The 18,848-nt window shown below is 33.1% G+C and overlaps 1 protein-coding gene across 1 annotated transcript; it reads left to right on the top strand.

Moving 5' to 3' along the window:
• Positions 1 to 3,554: 3,554 nt before the first annotated feature.
• LOC112015391 (monocopper oxidase-like protein SKU5) lies at positions 3,555 to 17,636 on the top strand. The gene is given in 10 exon segments (XM_024047797.2): positions 3,555 to 3,923; positions 8,211 to 8,320; positions 8,403 to 8,566; positions 8,569 to 8,672; positions 8,774 to 8,912; positions 13,904 to 14,267; positions 14,667 to 15,032; positions 15,123 to 15,201; positions 16,565 to 16,761; positions 17,203 to 17,636. Coding segments are annotated over 10 exon segments (1,770 nt in total). The 5' UTR covers positions 3,555 to 3,785; the 3' UTR covers positions 17,312 to 17,636.
• The last annotated feature ends 1,212 nt before the right edge of the window (positions 17,637 to 18,848 follow it).

Below are 18,848 nucleotides of genomic sequence, written 5' to 3'. Positions count from 1 at the left end.
ACAATATTATACATATTTGCATAAAAATATATAACGTTGTAGACATTCATTTTGTTTATAATATAAATCTATTTTATTTTGATAGTATAATATAAACTAATAATTATTATTTTTAACAATTAATAATAATATTTCGTTGATTTTTGAAACACCATAATGAAAGTTATGATATAAAAAATACATTTGAATGATGATCTTTATATTTATTTGAATTATTTTAGTCAGTTTTTCTATTTATACTAATTTATTATATTTATCTATATTTAAAATAACTATTAAATTAATTATGACTTCATTACAATTCGACCTTAGTCTGATCTCGAAAACTTTAAACCTCTTCTTTCTTTAGTTCTTTGAACAGTCTGAGTTTCAAAACTATACTTAAATTATCAACCTTTCAATAGACCCCATTCAATGTTACACATTACAAATTGTACTTTCATTGCTTTTGCTTCCCTTTATAGAATGTAATGCTTTGTTACTTTCTTTGAATGTTATTGAGATTTTGAAAATGACTATCTAACTCACTCTCTCTCTCTCTCTCTCTCTCTCTCTCTCAGAGGCAACAATTTTCGGTCATGTTAAAGTAGCTTTTAAAGACGCATGATCTAAACTTGCATTAAATACTCCCTCCGTCCCAAATTTTTTGTCCTGTTTGAAAAGTCAAACTTTTTAAGGAAACATCATTTATTGTCTTGTCTACCTTTTAAAAATGTATAAGTTTCCAAAATTATCCTTAAAAAAATTTATTAAAAAATTGAATTAATAAATTAATAGGGGTATAATAGGAACATTAGTAAATTAATGACTTTTATTTTTAGAAACAGGACAATATTTTGGGACATTTCAAAATGGAATAGAGGACAAAAAAAATGGGACGGAGGAAGTATTTTACTGTAGACCATGATCTTTTATATCTCATTGTAGAATTGATATTCTCAAAGGGAATTTAGTGAATCTTAAATAATAATAAATAAATAAATAAGTGAAGATGCACATACTTGTGTGAATTGTCATTTTCATCGTTAAAAATTTTAATTTTTGTCATTTTAATCCTTAAACTTTTAACTTTTCCGACAAGTTAGTCATTTCATCAATTGATATTTATAAAATTGACATTATTCATGTATGGAATACATTTATTTTAACAACTAGTAATGATGAAACATCTAATCTGGGGGGGAAAAAATTATTTGATATCTAGAAAATATAAAAGATTCAATCTAGTTCTCAAAACTTGAAAAGTTGCAATCAAGTTACAAAATGATTTAAAAAGTCACAAATTGGAATTGTAAGGGCCTGATTGGTAGGAGAATTTTTGTTTTCGTTTTCAAAGCAATATAAAAACAAATTTCAAAAAATTGAACTTGAAACTAGTTTTCAGATAATAATTTTTATATTTCACGTGTTTGGCTCACACTTTTAAGAATAATTTTCAAAATATTAAAAACAAAAATAATTTTTTGGGAGACCATTACTATTTTTGAAATTTGAAAAAAATATTTATAAAAAGTAACGTATAGAATCTATAGATTATTTATTTTATTTTATTTTATTTTATTTTATTTTTTGTGGATAATGATAAGGGAATAGAGCTCATCATGTTTTTTTTATTTTATTTTTAATGATAAATTTCAAATTTGAAGTGTGAGAATTCTTTTTGTGATAAAGATAAACTCCTAAATTTAAGAGATAAAAGAGTTTGGACAAATATATGACGTTCAATGTTTTCAATTTATTTACAACTATGTCATTAAAAACATTTTTTATATAATAAAAGAGTTTGGACAAATATATGACGTTCAATGTTTTCAATTTATTTACAACTAAGTCATTAAAAACATTTTTTATATTCAAAATATTAAAAACAAAAATAATTTTTTGGGAGACCATTACTATTTTTGAAATTTGAAAAAAATATTTATAAAAAGTAACGTATAGAATCTATAGATTATTTATTTTATTTTATTTTATTTTATTTTATTTTTTGTGGATAATGATAAGGGAATAGAGCTCATCATGTTTTTTTTATTTTATTTTTAATGATAAATTTCAAATTTGAAGTGTGAAAATTCTTTTTGTGATAAAGATAAACTCCTAAATTTAAGAGATAAAAGAGTTTGGACAAATATATGACGTTCAATGTTTTCAATTTATTTACAACTATGTCATTAAAAACATTTTTTATATCTTGAAAACACGCCCTAAACTCTTTTTAAAATCCTATTTTAAATAAAGAAAATAGGATACAGTTTTTTTAAAACTGTATTTAGAAAATATTAGCCAAACAATAAATTCATGTGTGAGACTTACCATTTTATAGATTGCAAAACAAAAAATTATATTTAAATACTCTTAATCAAACAACTCCTAACATACTCTCCAAGCGTTTGGTTTCACATGAACTAAGAATTTGGAAAATACTTCAACTTTTATACCTTGGAAAATACCTTTGATATACATGTCTTTATCCCCAACCCCAAGCCAGCCAACCAACCGGCACAAATCTTATGCTTCTTGTCCTTTTGGCCCCACCAGAATCTCTCATAAGTCCTTGCAATTCATCATGCATTGAATTCGAAAGCCTGAAGCAATTTCATAGTAAAAGTTGGGATTGATAATTGAATGTGCTACTACCTTAATTAAAACTTCACTTCCCCTCCTAACAAAGATTATCTCCAAATTAATTTCGAATAAAATTCTTCAAACCACTTTAAATTGGTGACATGTATGAATTCATCCAACTTGACCCGACTAAACCCTACACTACCCATAATTTGGATTTTATTTATTTTTTTGATAAAACCCAACTAACTTAATGTAACCATACGTGGTGTGGGGTTTAGAGTTGGAACTTGGAAGCAGTGAAGGACACATCACCAATTCTAAGTAATTTGAAGAGTTTCTGGCAAAATTAGTTTGGTGAAAACTTTATCTCTTTTCACAAAACTTTATCTCTTTCATTATTTCATCACATTGGCTTTAATATTCCATAAAGTAACTCTTATAGATCTACCCACAAAAATGAAGGCACACCAAGGATAATATAATAAACATTACAACTTCATTAATTTTTTTTTTATGCACATACATGATTGAATTTTGTATTTTTTTTATTGAAAATATAAAAGTATGAGTTTTAAAAAATAAAAATAAAAACTCTAACCTAATTTAAATATATGTGTATGTAAAATTTCTTCTTAAAAATTTAAACCCTAACTCTTGTCTTATTCTTTTACTAAATAAGAATTTATATTTATAAAGCGACTACCGCGCTAAATATAAGCAACTGAATTGAATTAGATAGCGTTTGGCCCGTAACCCCATAAATTCTAATTTTATTTAAAAAAAGAAAACAAAAGCAATCGGTACCGACGAAAGCAATTGGTCAAAAAGGCTTGCTAGTTGCTACCACCAAATTCTCCACACTTTGCCGTTACGCATTACACTTTAATGGCCCACACCGTGATTTCTGATATGGAAAGTAGTGCAAAATAACTGTGCCTTTAGCTCAAAATTATTTTCGAAACGTCAACAAATGGGACCCAAAAACAGAACATCATCAGGCACCTCTGATGCTCGAGCTGTTTCCACTCTCACACCCACGTGAGTGTCTGTGTGACTATGTGCTTTCTCACTGCCATGTTTGCTTGCTATCCGTTACAGTCACTACCAAATTAAACTTCACAAACCCAACTCTCTCTCTCTCTCTCTCTCTCTCTCTCTCTGTGTAAAGTAGAGAAAAGATACCCAGAAAGAGACACTCAGCGTTGAAGTTAAATCCAATGCCAACTTCTTCATCCTCGTTCCTTTTTATCCTTCTCTTCTGCTTCTCAACTGCTGCTTTGGCAAGCGACCCTTTTGTGTTCTATGATTGGACTGTCTCTTACCTCACTGCCTCCCCACTTGGTGTTAAACAAAAGGTTCTTACTTTTCACCTCAATTCTCTGCAATTCTCCAACTTTTGTCACCCTTATCCTTTGGAAGAAAATGGGCACTGCTTATTTTTAGTGATATTTCAAGTTTTTAACTTTTTGGGTATAGCTCATGTGATTTGTTTATTGGATATTAGTTGCTTACTGTGTAGTAAATATATGATTTTAGCTATTTTTAACTTAAACAAGTCCCCCCATGTGTGAATCTCGTAAGTTGATGGAAACTACTTAATTAATATACCAGGTTGATTTACTAATAGTGTGACATATTTTAATATAAAGAGAAGTTTCCTGTTCTAGGAAGAAGTGAATTTCATAATTCTATTGTTTTTAGCAGCTATTCAGTTTTAGAATTTCTCACATTATTAATTCAGTGATGCTAGAAGTTGCCAAAAGGCTTGTAACTTAGTGGCATTGACTGGTCTCCTTGATGAGGAGAACAAGGTTTCAAATTTCCTCCCCCACTTGTTGTAACAATTGAATTATCAAAAAAGTTACGCCGAAAGTTAGAAAATATATTTACATGACCCAGTTTACTTTTAATGTATATAAATATATATATATATATATAAATATTAATAAACTTAACTATGCCCAAGTCTTTAAATCTGTAGTGTTTACACACAATCTTGATTGACAAATAGCTTTTTATGGACAATTTCTTTGTTTGGATTAAATTGTAAGGCAAGGCAACATGTCCACTCTCAGCACTTTGATGCACCTTTGTGTGTGTGTGTGTACACATTATATGCCCCTATCATACAAGCGCAGTCCTGTGACTTTCATTTCACATGGCTAAACTGAGCTGACATAGTTTTCTCGACTTGTCTCTAGTTGGGTTGGCCTCTTATCTTCTTAGGTGTAATTTTTGTGGTTAATTTTGTTTGTTCATGTCTTGCCATTTCTTAGGATTCTCATTTCATCCATGGTAAACATGTCAATGCAAAACTAAATCTTGAAGCACGTCTAGTCTTATATTGTGTTCATCTAATCCCAAAATTTTGCTCATAATTTATTTCATAAACAAGCTGTTGTCCTTGTTATTAAAGTTCATCTTAACAAATCCTTTTTTGTCAAACAGCTTTTTGTGGTGATATCTCACAAACAATAAGTCCTTTTCACTACCAGAGTACAATAAGTCCTTATAGCATATCTAATACGAAACATGACTGCTTCTCCAATATTGCAATTGTTAATTATTGATACATGTGCCCAAATTGTCTCAACAAACTTTCCTTTGTCTTGTTCTGTAACTTATATTTTCTCTAGAATTCATGGACTTCCTTTTTGTTTTTCAGTCTTGTATTTCTATTGTTTCTTGTCAATGATCTAACTGTATCAACATTAGTTTTTGAACCGTGTCATTGTTTGACTACCAAAGATATTGTGCCTTCAAGCATTATTATTCTTAATTCCTTTTTGTAGAATTTTCCCTTGCAATTTGATTGGCATGTTTTAATCACTCAGCACATTAGGCGGTACTTCATTTGTGCCTGTATAATCCAATGAGTTAATAAATCCTTTGATACCAAAAGGCTGCTGTTGGCTGCTGTTATGTTGTCTGTGTTACTTCAGAAATTACTTTTCTTTAACATGTATGTGTTTTTGTTCATACTACTGATTATCATATTTATCCATCTTGCTAAAAATATAACGTCATAATCAGATTGGAAGCATATAAGTTAAGTTATATCATCGGCCACCTCATATTTTTCAATATTGCCAGTTTGCCTGTGATTAAGACAAAATGATGTTATAGTGGAGAGGTGGCCATGGGGTGCCTGCAGCCATGTAAGATTTGTTTCTACCGTTCCACCTTAAAATTTTCGATGGCTTTTCATTGCAACAGCAATAATTACCACTGTTCCATGCCACACTCTTACTTTGAACTGTTGTGACCTCACTTTAGTTAGGGGGAAAAGCTAGAAAGCACGGGTGCGGCTCCAGGGCTGCTGCACCCGCACCGGACTGGCGGCTAACGCGCCAACTCGTCGTTTTTTTTTTTTTTTTTTCAAAGCCACTGTCTCTCCTTTAGCTTTATCCTTGTCTCTGAAAGTTTCTGGAAAAGAGATTAGCTCAAGCGTTTCTTGAAGAGAATTCTGTAGCACAAGTAGAGGCACTCTTTGGAGTTGACTATAACAGGAGAGCTACTATCAGGAAGAAGAGAGAGTCTAGACTGTTTAGAGAACTAAAAAGCTAAAATGAAGAAGGGAACTTCAAAGAAAATTTTGAATACATGGCTGAGATGGGATTTGGGAATTGGGGTGTGGGAATATTGGGATTTGGTAGAGATAGGACAAAAAGGAAGATAAGGGAATACGTAAGAAAGAGAAGATAGAGAAATAAAAGAATTGGTAGGTGAGGCCGGTTTTAGAGTGGAATGATTAAAGAGAGAATAATATATATATATATATATATATATTTTTTTTTTTTGTAGAAATAATATATATATATATATATACTCTGTTAAGTCTTGTTATGAACAATGATTTGTTATAAACCTTTTTATGTAATGACTAAATACTTTGTATTATTTGATATATACTTACAATTATACGAAAAAGTATGCTTAGTAATATATAGAAAATATAAATAAAAATATTTTTAATCATTTTTTAATCGCTACACCCCGCCGCACCTGCACCCTACTTTTTTAAAAATTGCCGAGTCCCGCACCCGCACCCGAATCCGGAAACGCACCCGTGCTTCATAGGGGAAAAGATGTCTCATTAGTGCCCAATGTGCATTCAGGCTTAATTGTGTTGTGTGGCATGTGATGCAGGTGTGCATTTAACAATGCATTCAAACTTACCTTGTAAGAGTAACATGGAGGATGAGGTTGTGGGTTCAAGACCCACTAGGGGTGTATGTAACTTCAAATCAGAAAAATAATGCGTTCAAACTTTCTCTTGTATTATTCATTATTTGTAATTTCATTGTTGATTGTTGCTCTTCATTGCTGGCTCCTGAAGCAAATAACAATTTTACTTTAACAATCTATCATCCACATGTTTTGTGAGTTACCGTACAATTAGTCCTATATTATTGTTTACTATTTCTATTTATCACAGCCGCCCAGACTCTTAAATTGAAGCAAGTAATATTTTTCTTTAGAAATCCGTGAATGACATGTTTCGTGAGTTAGGTACAATATAGATGAGACGAACTTCATACTGACAGAATGAGTTTTGAACTAGTTTCATCTTGAAACAGTTATGTGCTGTGTGGGTCACTTAGTAGGCTTAGATGCAAAATATTGACTGCAGTAATGGAGTCCCTATCTCTCAGTAATCAAATGATGAAGCATTTAGCTGTTGACTTTTTTAATTCTTCTGAATCCTTGAACCTTCTTGTATTAAAGATTTTACATTATTGCTTTTCCCATGTCAAGCTCATATTACTCATTCCATTCTACAGTTTGTGCTATTAGATGTGGAAAGTCCCATAGTAGTTCATTGAATAATAAAATCAGACAATTATACTTGTGATGATAGATCACTTCCATTTCCACAATGTAAATATCTCCAAAATGTTCTTCTCCATCTGGAGATTGAGGGACACCTTTGTTTGGTTATAGTCTTCCTGCCATATGATTTGCACTATATTTATATGTCACTCATAGAGATTTATTCTTTGCCTACCCATCAATGTTTGATTCCTATTAATTTGTGTTAATGTGACTTCTGCTTCTTCATATCTGTTAATATGACAGTTAATCTTTGGCCATATATCCTTCCTATTTGTCAATAGAAATAAGAATAGAGATTTAAGGACGAGGAGCTGGTTTCCATATTTTTGCACTCACTTCATCCATTCCGTATATATAGGAGAAGCATATACAAATATCATGAGGAATATTCTGATAGCAACAGCTGGTAGAGACAACTCATCAATGGGATCTTCTAGAATAGGGACACCTTATATGGGATCTTCTAAGAGACTCTAACACTGTTTTGCACGATGCATGAGTCATGAATGGTTGAGCTATATACAAGATGAGGTTTACCTGCCAAGCACTTAGGCATGGTCAACCTTTTGTTTTTTAACTCCTTGTTTATTTCCCATATTGATCCTAGATTTTGGAGTGGAGTGTCTTTGTTTGTCTTTTCTTCTTTGATATTGTACATTTATTTATTTCAGTATTTAACTATCTATACGTTGGTGATTTATATACCACAAAGTGCTCAAATGTCTTAGCTGTTTCCCTCCCCCAAACCTCACGGGTGGGTGGACCCACAATATCTCATGCAAATTCATTTGTGCTAATAATTTCAGGTAATTGGGATCAATGGGCAATTTCCAGGACCAATTCTCAATGTTACTACAAATTGGAATGTTGTTGTCAATGTCAAAAATGGCCTTGATGAGCCATTTCTTCTCACATGGTATATATATTTTTTACAGCAAGAATAAGAAAAATAGCAGGTAGTGATTTTATTAGTGTTAATGTTGTCTATTTTAATGCAGGAATGGTATACAACATAGGAAGAACTCTTGGCAAGATGGTGTTTTAGGTACAAATTGTCCCATTCCTGCTGGTTGGAATTGGACATATCAGTTTCAGGTCAAAGATCAGATAGGGAGTTTCTTTTACTTCCCGTCCCTTAGCTTCCAAAGAGCTGCGGGTGGATATGGGGAATCATCATAAACAACAGAGAAGTGATTCCAGTACCCTTCGGGATGCCAGATGGAGATATTACAATCTTCATTAGTGACTGGTATTCTAAGAGTCATAAGGTCAGTGTAAATTTTGTTTTGCTTATTGACTCTGGTGACTGGTTAATACTAGTTACTTTTTTAGGTTTCCTAGCTATTGACCAATGCTTATTGGGAAACAGGAACTAAGGCAGGATGTTGAAAAAGGAATCAACCTTGGAGTTCCTGATGGTATCCTCATTAATGGATTGGGTCCCTATCGCTTTGATGGGGCAGTTGCTCCAGATGGTATTACTTACCTGAAAATAAATGTTGAACCAGGTGAATTTCTGCAATGTATATGTTATACTTAGTTTGTTGTCCCTTCTCTTTAAACACCATTAACTTGCTCAAATGAACTAATTTTTATAAAAAATGTTCTGTTGTTTTCCATTGAAAATGTGTTTTGAAAGTTGTAACTAAAAAGTAATTCTTTATAAAACACAAACAATTTGTTAAGCTGCATTGAAGACCCTAATTTCAGTGGTCCGCAATTTCTGCATCCCCCACCACCTTCCTAATCTTAGCCACCATATCTCCTACTTGTCTGACCTTCATAAAACCCAAACCACCTTACCTAAATCACCTCCCAAGTTAAATATTTGATACTTGGAATTTGTGCATTGGTATTAGCGTATAAAATACAATTTCTGTAAATCTTGAATTATTAAACCCATGAAAATTATGAATCTTCTCGTTCTAGTTAATTTTAAGCTAGTATTAATGTTTTTTTTTTTTTTTGTTGGTTAATAAGGAGCTAATACCAATAACTTTAGCTAAGGTTAATTGAGTTCAGGGGTTTCATAGGCCCTTCCAGCCATCTTGAGAAGTTTTTCAATAACTGCAACTAAAAAAGCCAGTGCCAAATGAAGATGGTTGTCTATTGCTCTACTGAATATGTCTTGAAATCTTCAGGAAAAGCACAACATAAGAGCCTTGAAACACACACTGAAAACCCACAAGAGCACTGCCTATGCCACCCATTTGTCCAACATTGAACCCCACCTAAACCCACCACCACCATAGCAAAACCAACAAAAGTACACGGAAACCCACAAGACCAACAGCAGCAACCGTCTTTGCAAGAACACCACCTAGACGACCCAAACCGACCACCACATCAAAACCCACACTGAAAACTGCCTAGTAAAAAAACTCACAACTAGACTCACAAAACCAGTAACAGCATCCATCTGCCGGCAAATACCATCAAGTCCACCCCTTTGCCCAACACAGCTCCAAGGCCAAACTCACCACTATACCAAGGGTTAGGGATTTTGATTTCAAAATTTGGGTGAGGTTCAGGTGAGGAGAGTATAGTGAGGTGATGCTGACAGTGGAGTGAAGCTTAAAGGCTCGATGAAGAGGGGATGAGATTTGGAGTAAAGTGTATTAGAGAGGGGAGGAATTGGGGATTGGGGCTTGGGGAACTAGGAAGGAGTGAGGGATGGAGAGAAATGAAAATGAAACTCATTTAGAAAAGAAAAAAAAAAAAAGACACCTCTTTTGTAGATGGTTACTATGCACTTATTAATGGTTTTTCTGTGTTTTGACTTTCTCCAAAACCAGAAAATGGAGAACATCTTTTTTTATATTTTTTAAGACTGGCCATTGTCAGGTATTTTTTCTTGAAAATCAATTCTTTAGGAACAGGTTGCCATTTTTTAATGGAAAATAGTCTAGTGTATAAAACTAAAAGAACTTTTTTTTTCTCCTCAAAAAAAAAAAAAAAAAAAAAAAAAAGAACTGTTTTTAAAACAGTTACCAAACATGGCCTAGATTTTTAATTATTTGGGTCTAAGTAGCAATGCCTATAGGTTCTTTTCTTCTACTTTTTTTAGCAGTTATTTGTGGCACAGAAAACAGAATTGCTTGTTTCAAGGGTCAAGAGTGAGAGTTATTAGGGCTATTTGAGAGACTTGTATGAGGTTTGTAATGGGACTTATTATCATTTATATATAGTCAGAATTTTTACAGCAAGTTTTGATTTCTTTCAAACCCTTGAAGTTATGATGCTTTCTCTCTCTCCCTCTCTCTCTAGAAGTGTGGTTTCCGAAGGATGAATTGGGAAATATATGATAATGAATTACACCTGTACTATTGGTGTGCTGCTGTAATTCATGTTATCACATAGTAATCCTTGTAAAGAATCAAGAAGCGTCAAATTAGTTAATTAGTTGACAGATTGCAAGTGGAATCAAGTTAGTTCAGATTATTACAACAAAGGCCAAGAAGTGGAGCCAAATCAGTTACAAGTTGTTAGTTGGTTAATTTGGCCAATAAGCTTTGCAAGTAACATGTATAAATACTTATAATCCATAGCATTTCATCATCAAAGAATAAAGACACAACTTTCTTACTTTTCTATCTTAAATTCTCTCCTTTTTCTCTTTTTCTTGAAGGGTGACTACTTCGAATTAAGTTAAATTCCATTCGTTCTCATTCATTTCCCTTAAGCCAGGCAGATTCATTACAAATTGATTCTTATGAAGCTGTATGTGTGATACTAGTAGTTAGTTCCTGATTTTCCTCCTATGTTTATGATTTGCTAACAAATGTAACCAAATCTGTGACCTTCAATTCCCGTACTAATTCACCAATTTCTGAATCTTTTACAAACCCTAACCTTAATTACCTAAACTTAGAATCTTCCCTTGACATCCTAAATGAATTGGTATAAACACATAGGTTTTCAACATCCTACATAAATCAGTATCAGAGCCTAGATTTTCACCATACCTATGCATAATGGAAGTGTCTATGGGAAGAGTTGCTGAGAATCAGCAGGATGATTTGCTTGTGAGAATTTTCCCAAGTCAGATACCAAATGACTAGTTGGGAGACTCAATATATGCAAAAAACTGTCAACCGTGGTGTTGAGATTCAAAGGGATAGTACAACTAGGAATAATAACAAATGAAGATGCTACCAACAATACCAACAGTGAGCACCGAATGGATCAAAACCAACATTCACCAATTAGGCTCAATCTTTAGCCTATAAATGATAGATTATTCCTACCAGTTTTATTACAGGGCATGGCATGTGGTGTGGCAGTTCCAGATAAATTTTAGTGTCAAGATTTGATGGGAGATATTACTAAGAAGGCACAGGTAGAGGCACCTGGATTTGAGTGGAAGACTTACCATCTAGTTTCTATCAATTAGATTGCTGCCATGACGGATTGATTGGTATGAGATAACCAAAGATTATGAAAGTTTGCGAAGATGAAAGAGTATTCTAAAGTATGGTGGAGAGATACAGAAAAGCAACTTCAATGAGTGAGGCAGCCTCCAATTATTGATTGGGAGGAGATGAGGTTAAAGTTGAAAGAGATATTTGCCATCGGATTATCAAGATCGTCTTTATGATGACCTTATGACACTTTGGCAAGGGAGTTTGACAGTTGCGCAATATATTAAGAAGGGTGATATGAGCTCTCTGTTTAGTGTCTTGTATAGTGACAGAGAATGAAAGGCAAACATTTTTAATTGGCTTGTTATTCTTGTATTAGCTTAAGCATTAGTGTTTATATTATAATCGGCTTGTTAATCTTGTATTAGCTTAAGCCATTCTTGTAATTGTGTTATACTTCCTCCCTGTTGAAGAGACAATAATAGGGAGAATGGAAGCATAATAGCCACTAAAACAAAAAAAGCCTCTCACTTCCTTGGTGAAAATAATTTGAAGTAGCCATCAAGGAAAGAAAGGTTATTTATGTTTTGATGTGAAATTGCGACAACTAGATCAACAACAGCCAACAGAGGTACCGACAGAATTGCAGGAGTTGCTGTCCACTTTTTCCCAATTCCAATGAATTGCTACCTTTATGAGATGTGCAACATGCTATAGATCTGGTTCCAGGGTCTTCTCTACCAAATTTACCAGCCTAGTATATGAATCTTGTTAAATATGCTGAACTTAGGAGTCATGTAAATGAATTATTAAAGAAAGGTTTATAAGGGGAAAGCCTAAGTCCTTCAGTCCCTGCTAACTCTTAAAAAGGATGGTTGCAGGAGAATGTGCAAAGCTAGCCTAGCAATCAACCAATCACCATCAAATATCAATTCCCTATTCCATGACTTGAGAATATGTTAACCAGAGTTAATGCCTTCTGGAAGATTGATCCTTAGTGGATATCATCAAATCAGATTCAGAGTTAGGGATGAGTGGAAGATCACTTTAAAATACTGGATGAGCTTTGTGAATGGCTGGTCGTGCCAGTCGGTCTTACCAATGTACATAGCACATTTACTGTTCAATTTCTTGTCATTTACTTGAATGATGTTCTTATATATAGTCAGGCTAAGGAAGAACATATTATTCACTTTCAATAATTGATGAGTTTTGTGTGAAGAGAATTCCTGCATCAATTTGGAGAAAGTGTATTTTCTCTTGATTTGTTGTTTCCTCTCATGGCGATGAAGCAGATCCAGAAAATGTCAGTTTTCATTAGCAGGCCTTGCTCTATTGGAGATTGATTTGTGATTTTGCACTATTATGGCTCTGGTTACAGCTTGTATGAAGAAAGGACGGTTTGCATGGATGAGTTTGGCAACCAAAGCTTTTGAAGAAATCAGGAAAAGTTTATTCAAACTCCAGTTTTGTCACTCAAAACACTAAATATTTATATACTCCTTGTTTGTATTTTTATTATACAATTGATTCTGGACTTTCTAATAATCCCTTAACCATCTGATAAACCCCTTGATGAATAAAACAAAAATAGTATAAAAAAATAAAAATTATTATCTTCTTATTTTGGATCATCTGGGCCCCGTATTGTCCCTGCTATACAATGTAATTGCAGGATGTTATTTTAGGTGCATCACCCACCATTATATATTTGGCCTCATTCTAGGAGATGGGTTTCATTTCTAAATTCTTTCTAGAAGGCAGTGCTACCCCTCCTAGGGGATTTTTGTGCCTTCAAATATAATGAAAACAGAATGTGAAAAGGTCCCGTTTTTATGAAAGGTTCATGTATGCCCAAAAGAAGTTGGTGAGGTGCTCTATGCTGATATGGTTTATATCCCTTTCATTTCAGTGTATACATTTTTGGTTCGAATTCTGTTCAGACCTGCAGGGGCTTCTTTCATATTCGTTCTAAACAAACTCTTGTAGGTTTTCTTCCCAGGAATATTGTGACTGTGATATGTTGTACTTAATCAACCCACATATGGTGACTTGTACATGCATGACTATGAAAGACATGCAGTTTCTTTTTGTTTTAGTTAATGATAGCCAAATGTTGGTAATTTTATTTGCTGCAGGAAAAACATATCGTCTTCGGGTGCACAATGTTGGTATTTCAACCAGCTTGAATTTCAGGATACAAAATCATAACTTACTTCTTGTGGAGACTGAAGGATCTTACACAGTTCAGCAGAACTACACAAACATGGATGTTCATGTGGGCCAGTCATACTCATTCTTGGTCACAATGGATCAAAATGCTAGCAGTGATTACTACATTGTTGCGAGTCCTCGGTTTGTCAATTCATCTGCTTGGGGCAGTGCTACTGGAGTTGCCATCTTGCACTACTCCAATTCTCAAGGACCTGCTTCAGGTCCTCTTCCTGATCTTCCTAATGAAAACGACCCTTATTTCTCAATGAATCAAGCAAGATCCATAAGGTTGTAGCTAAGTATATCTCTTTTTTTTGGTTAATAAAAGAAATATCCTAAACGGACATATTATAGAGCTCCTTGTAGATTCTTAGTGTAAGATTAATGAGTAACATTTCCAATGTACAAATGTGAGTGGTTTAAAAGATGGGTTCGTCCCTCGCCTGAATATTGATTAGTTTTATGATATGGGATAAATTTATCTTTTCAACTTCTTAAAATAAGCAATTTCATTTGGAGAGAAGCAAACAAAACTACATCAGAAATCGATGAAGGACATTCTTTTGTCCTTTTGTATCTCGTTTGTTCTCCTTGTAGTCATATTTGCATCATTGTTGTTCTTTTAAAATACTCATGGATGCAGGGCTGACTATTTCACATTTTCGGTCATGGTGGTGCATTTTTCAGATGGAATGTCTCTGCTGGTGCTGCTCGCCCAAACCCACAGGGATCTTTCAAATATGGTCAAATTACTGTCACAGATGTATATGTGATCCTCAATAGACCGCCAGAGCTTATAGATGGGAAGTGGCGGACTACCCTCAATGGTATTTCGTACTTACCACCTTCAACACCCCTAATGCTTGCCCAGCAGTTCAACATTCCAGGGGTGTACAAGCTAGATTTCCCAAATAAATTGATGAACAGACCTCCCAAAATTGATACATCTCTAATTAATGGTACTTACAGAGGTTTTATGGAAATTATCTTTCAAAACAATGATACAACTGTCCAGAGCTACCACCTGGATGGCTTTGCATTCTTTGTTGTGGGGTGAGCTATCAGCTTTGATATTGTCATCATACTATTTCTAATTTATCAAATTCAAAAATTAATTTGGATAATTTCCCATTTGCACTGTAGTATGGATTTCGGAGTGTGGACAGAGAATAGCAGAGTAACTTATAACAAATGGGATGGTGTTGCTCGCTGCACTACGCAGGTACTCCTGTCTATAATCTTCACCCAAAATGCTTTTGTATGAATCATTTGGTTAAGCAATTTTTGCATTGGAAAGCTAGTAGGAATGGGATATGCAATAACAAGAAAGGCATATCAATATCGGTTTTATGAAAAAGAAAACTAAAGGTAATCTTAAAAGCCAAGGGGTATTAGAATCTCTAAGGGATTGTGGATTTTGTGATGCGTTCAGCCTCTCACTGTATTGGGAACCTTTACTAGCCATGTTGTCAAAATGAAATGCATTGCATGGGGATTTAATATCTGGGACTGGGAAGAGCTTTCCTTAAAATCTATAAAATGAACCCCTTACCTTCTACTGTGAAGTAGGTGCTAGTTGCATTTACATTTCAGTAGTGATGTTTAAGCATATTCCATGTAAACAGTAGTAAGATATCAATAAGGTTGCGTACTAGAATCTAATGGCCGGAAGAAATCCGTTTAGAAGTCCTTTGGAAAACATACATCATAGATAATGGAAAGAAACAGCATATATGATGCTAATATTCTAATGAAACAATTTTTAAATCAAAATAATTGATTTGACACATGAAGATAGATGTCAGGTAGTGAGCAGTGAAAAATTATTAGTTTATTTCCCATGTTCAAGTAAAGATCAGTGGCTGGATTAATTACCAAAAGATGTTCAACACCCCTTTATATCTATTCGGTGGCTTCTAGACTCTCTTCAACCTTTTCATTTATGACATGTCATGGATGTGTAGACATAATTAGAAATGGAAAACAAGTAGATACTATATGCTGCAACTTGAAAAAAAAAATTAAAATTTGGAGGCAACAATTCATATCAGAGTCATAATTGGTTGTAGCCAATTTAATATCTTGAAGAAATTCTGTTCCACATTTAAGAAGTAAACTAAGAACGTAAGAAGTCTATTTGTGTACCAGGGATGGCCAAAAGATAGGAGAAAAAAAAACACACCTAAAAGAAAGAAAGAAAAAAAAAAAGACATGGCTCGCAAAGATCAGCTTTGAGGCCCTCAAAATAGCCATCTTCATTCATCTTATTTAAATGATCTAGTTTGACCAGCAGAGCTTGCATTATCTCTCTCTCTCTCCATTGCACCATCCATCCTTTGATTGGGGGCTTTAGGTGCTTTGAGGCCTAATCGCTCAAGCTTTTTAATCACTTTCTTATAGGTTGTTATTAAAGTACTTGCACACAGATGTACATGCACACAGATTGAAAAATAAAATTATACTACTACATATTTAGGTTGAATTCTTTTTTGATAATTAGCTAAAAAAACAAAAAGATCCCAAAGGGAGGGAGAGAGCGAGAGAAAGAGAGGTTGTATTGATAACCACTTATTTCTCACTTACAGGTCTTTCCTGGAGCTTGGACAGCCATTTTAGTTTCTCTTGACAATGCTGGTAACTGGAACCTTCGTGCGGAGAATCTTGACTCTTGGTATCTGGGGCAAGAAGTTTATTTGAATGTTTTAAACACTGAGAATGACACCGATGAGGCTCCGTTACCTGGCAATGCAATATATTGTGGCTTACTTTCATCCTTACAAACGTAAGACATCAGAAACCCAACTAAACTTTGTCAATTTGGTAAATTTACTATATTTAGGAAGTGTAAATCAAAATAAATAAAAATTATCAGGTTTATCCTTGCTTTTGTAATAATTTATGCTGAAAAGTGGTTATTATTATTTTATTGTCTAGGGATTCAACATTTTCGTAACTATTGATGTGACTTATGATCATTGCATAATAGTAGTGTCAATGGTGGGCTCTTTTGAAAGTGACGTTGCAGCAATCACAATTTTCCATCTTAGCATGTTGTTAAAAAGATTGTGAAAAATGTTGTCCCAAGCATTGCTCTTATTGTATAACTCTTCTAGATATTGTTTTAGGCACATACTATTTACAAAAAGTTGTGTCAATGAATTTTTTATATCCCTTCTATTCCAAACACCTTACTAATAATTTCATTTGTTTCTCTCTTTGGCAGTGATCAGGCTCAGAGAGTCAACTTCTCTGGTGCATCTTCTTTATCTGATGGACATAGAAGAATTTTGGTTATGTTACTGATAGCATTCATAGGAACTTTCTTCAAGTAATCAAATTGAATTGAATAATAAGCAAGCATTATGTTTCAATTAGAGATATTTATTTGTAGTTTGAGGAAATAGTTAATTCAAATTATAGAGTGCAATCAAGTGCGAGTAGAGTATTGTTGGATCAAACTATGTAACTTTGTAATTATAATTTGTATCATTGTAATTTTAACATTGAATGTTTTGTTAAGTATTGTAGTATTATTGATGAATGAGCATAGCTTGTGTACAAAAAGAGCAAGGATATGGTAATTGTATTGATATTACCAATTTGCGTTAGCAATTCAGGTTTAAGGGTACGTTAAAATAAAGAGAGTTTTTTTTTTTTTTTTTTTTGGCAGAATAATACAGGAATTCCCTTTTTCCTTTATAATTTTATAACTTTTTTGAAATATGGTTGGGGCATTAGATAGTTTCAAAAGCTTTCAAATCATAAAGCTAATCAAACAGAACATTTGAGTTATGAATATACTCTATTTCACAATGTTGCAACTGGGCCGCATTTATAATAACATAAAATAAAATTGCGCAATAAGAGTGCTACTATAGTCACATCCAAGTAAGACTGTCACGTTGTTCGCCCTCCTACACATTGTTTATTCATCAAATATATATATATATATATATTAGAAAGGGGGTGTTTTCAGCTTTGCTTAAAGCTTATGGCTGTGTGATCATCATCATAATAACAATAACTAACATGTTTTGATGAGAGCCAAGAGCCTTATAGTTCAATTGGTTACCACTTCTTGGTGTTTCTAAACATAAAAAAACATAGCAAATAAAGGAACATAGGAAGCAAAAAAAATTCAAATTCAGATCCAAATTATTATTAATTTGAATTTCTCTGGTTCACAGTAGTAGATTACATTATTTCACCAATTGCACCATAGTAAAAGATCTATAGTATTATATTGCTTGACTCCAGCAATTCCTCATAGATAGAGTTATTTCCATCGATTAAATTATTATTTATTGTTTGATCCCAAAATCGATGTACTTAAATTACCGTGGATATTAATGAAAATTGTTGATAAGGTTCTCAATTATTTTGGAAATAGAAATTTGAGTTTATATCAAAACACAATCTACAAGGTTTCATTTTAATTTTCGTTAAAAAAAAATTGTAATTTTGTGATGAGTTTTAATTATCTTGATAATCTCAAAAGAGTAAAAATTTTGAATAATAAATTTGAAACTTATAAAGTATAGTTGTACATTAGGCATATATAACACATTATAATAGAAGTTAGAAGAATGTGAATCACTTAAAAGGATTAATATCAATCAAACACTCCTAAAATAATAAAATGATATATTTATAGAGATAAAAAGATTTTAAAAAAATTAAAAAAAAATACTTAGAAAATTTGTTGCTTTTTGGAGTGAACAAATTTCAGAAATCAAATTATATATTATAGAACATTACAAAATCTATACTATTAATAACATGATTCCCTATTTGATTTTCAACTTTTTTGTACTAAAATACCCTCACACAAATTCTTAAACTCTTTAAAATACCCTTATCTTTTAGTTA

This window comes from Quercus suber, unplaced genomic scaffold (genome assembly GCF_002906115.3).
Source record: "Quercus suber isolate HL8 unplaced genomic scaffold, Cork oak 2.0 scaffold_292, whole genome shotgun sequence".
In the NCBI taxonomy this organism is placed as follows: Eukaryota; Viridiplantae; Streptophyta; class Magnoliopsida; order Fagales; family Fagaceae; genus Quercus; species Quercus suber.
This window is presented reverse-complemented; position numbering and strand designations above follow the sequence as displayed.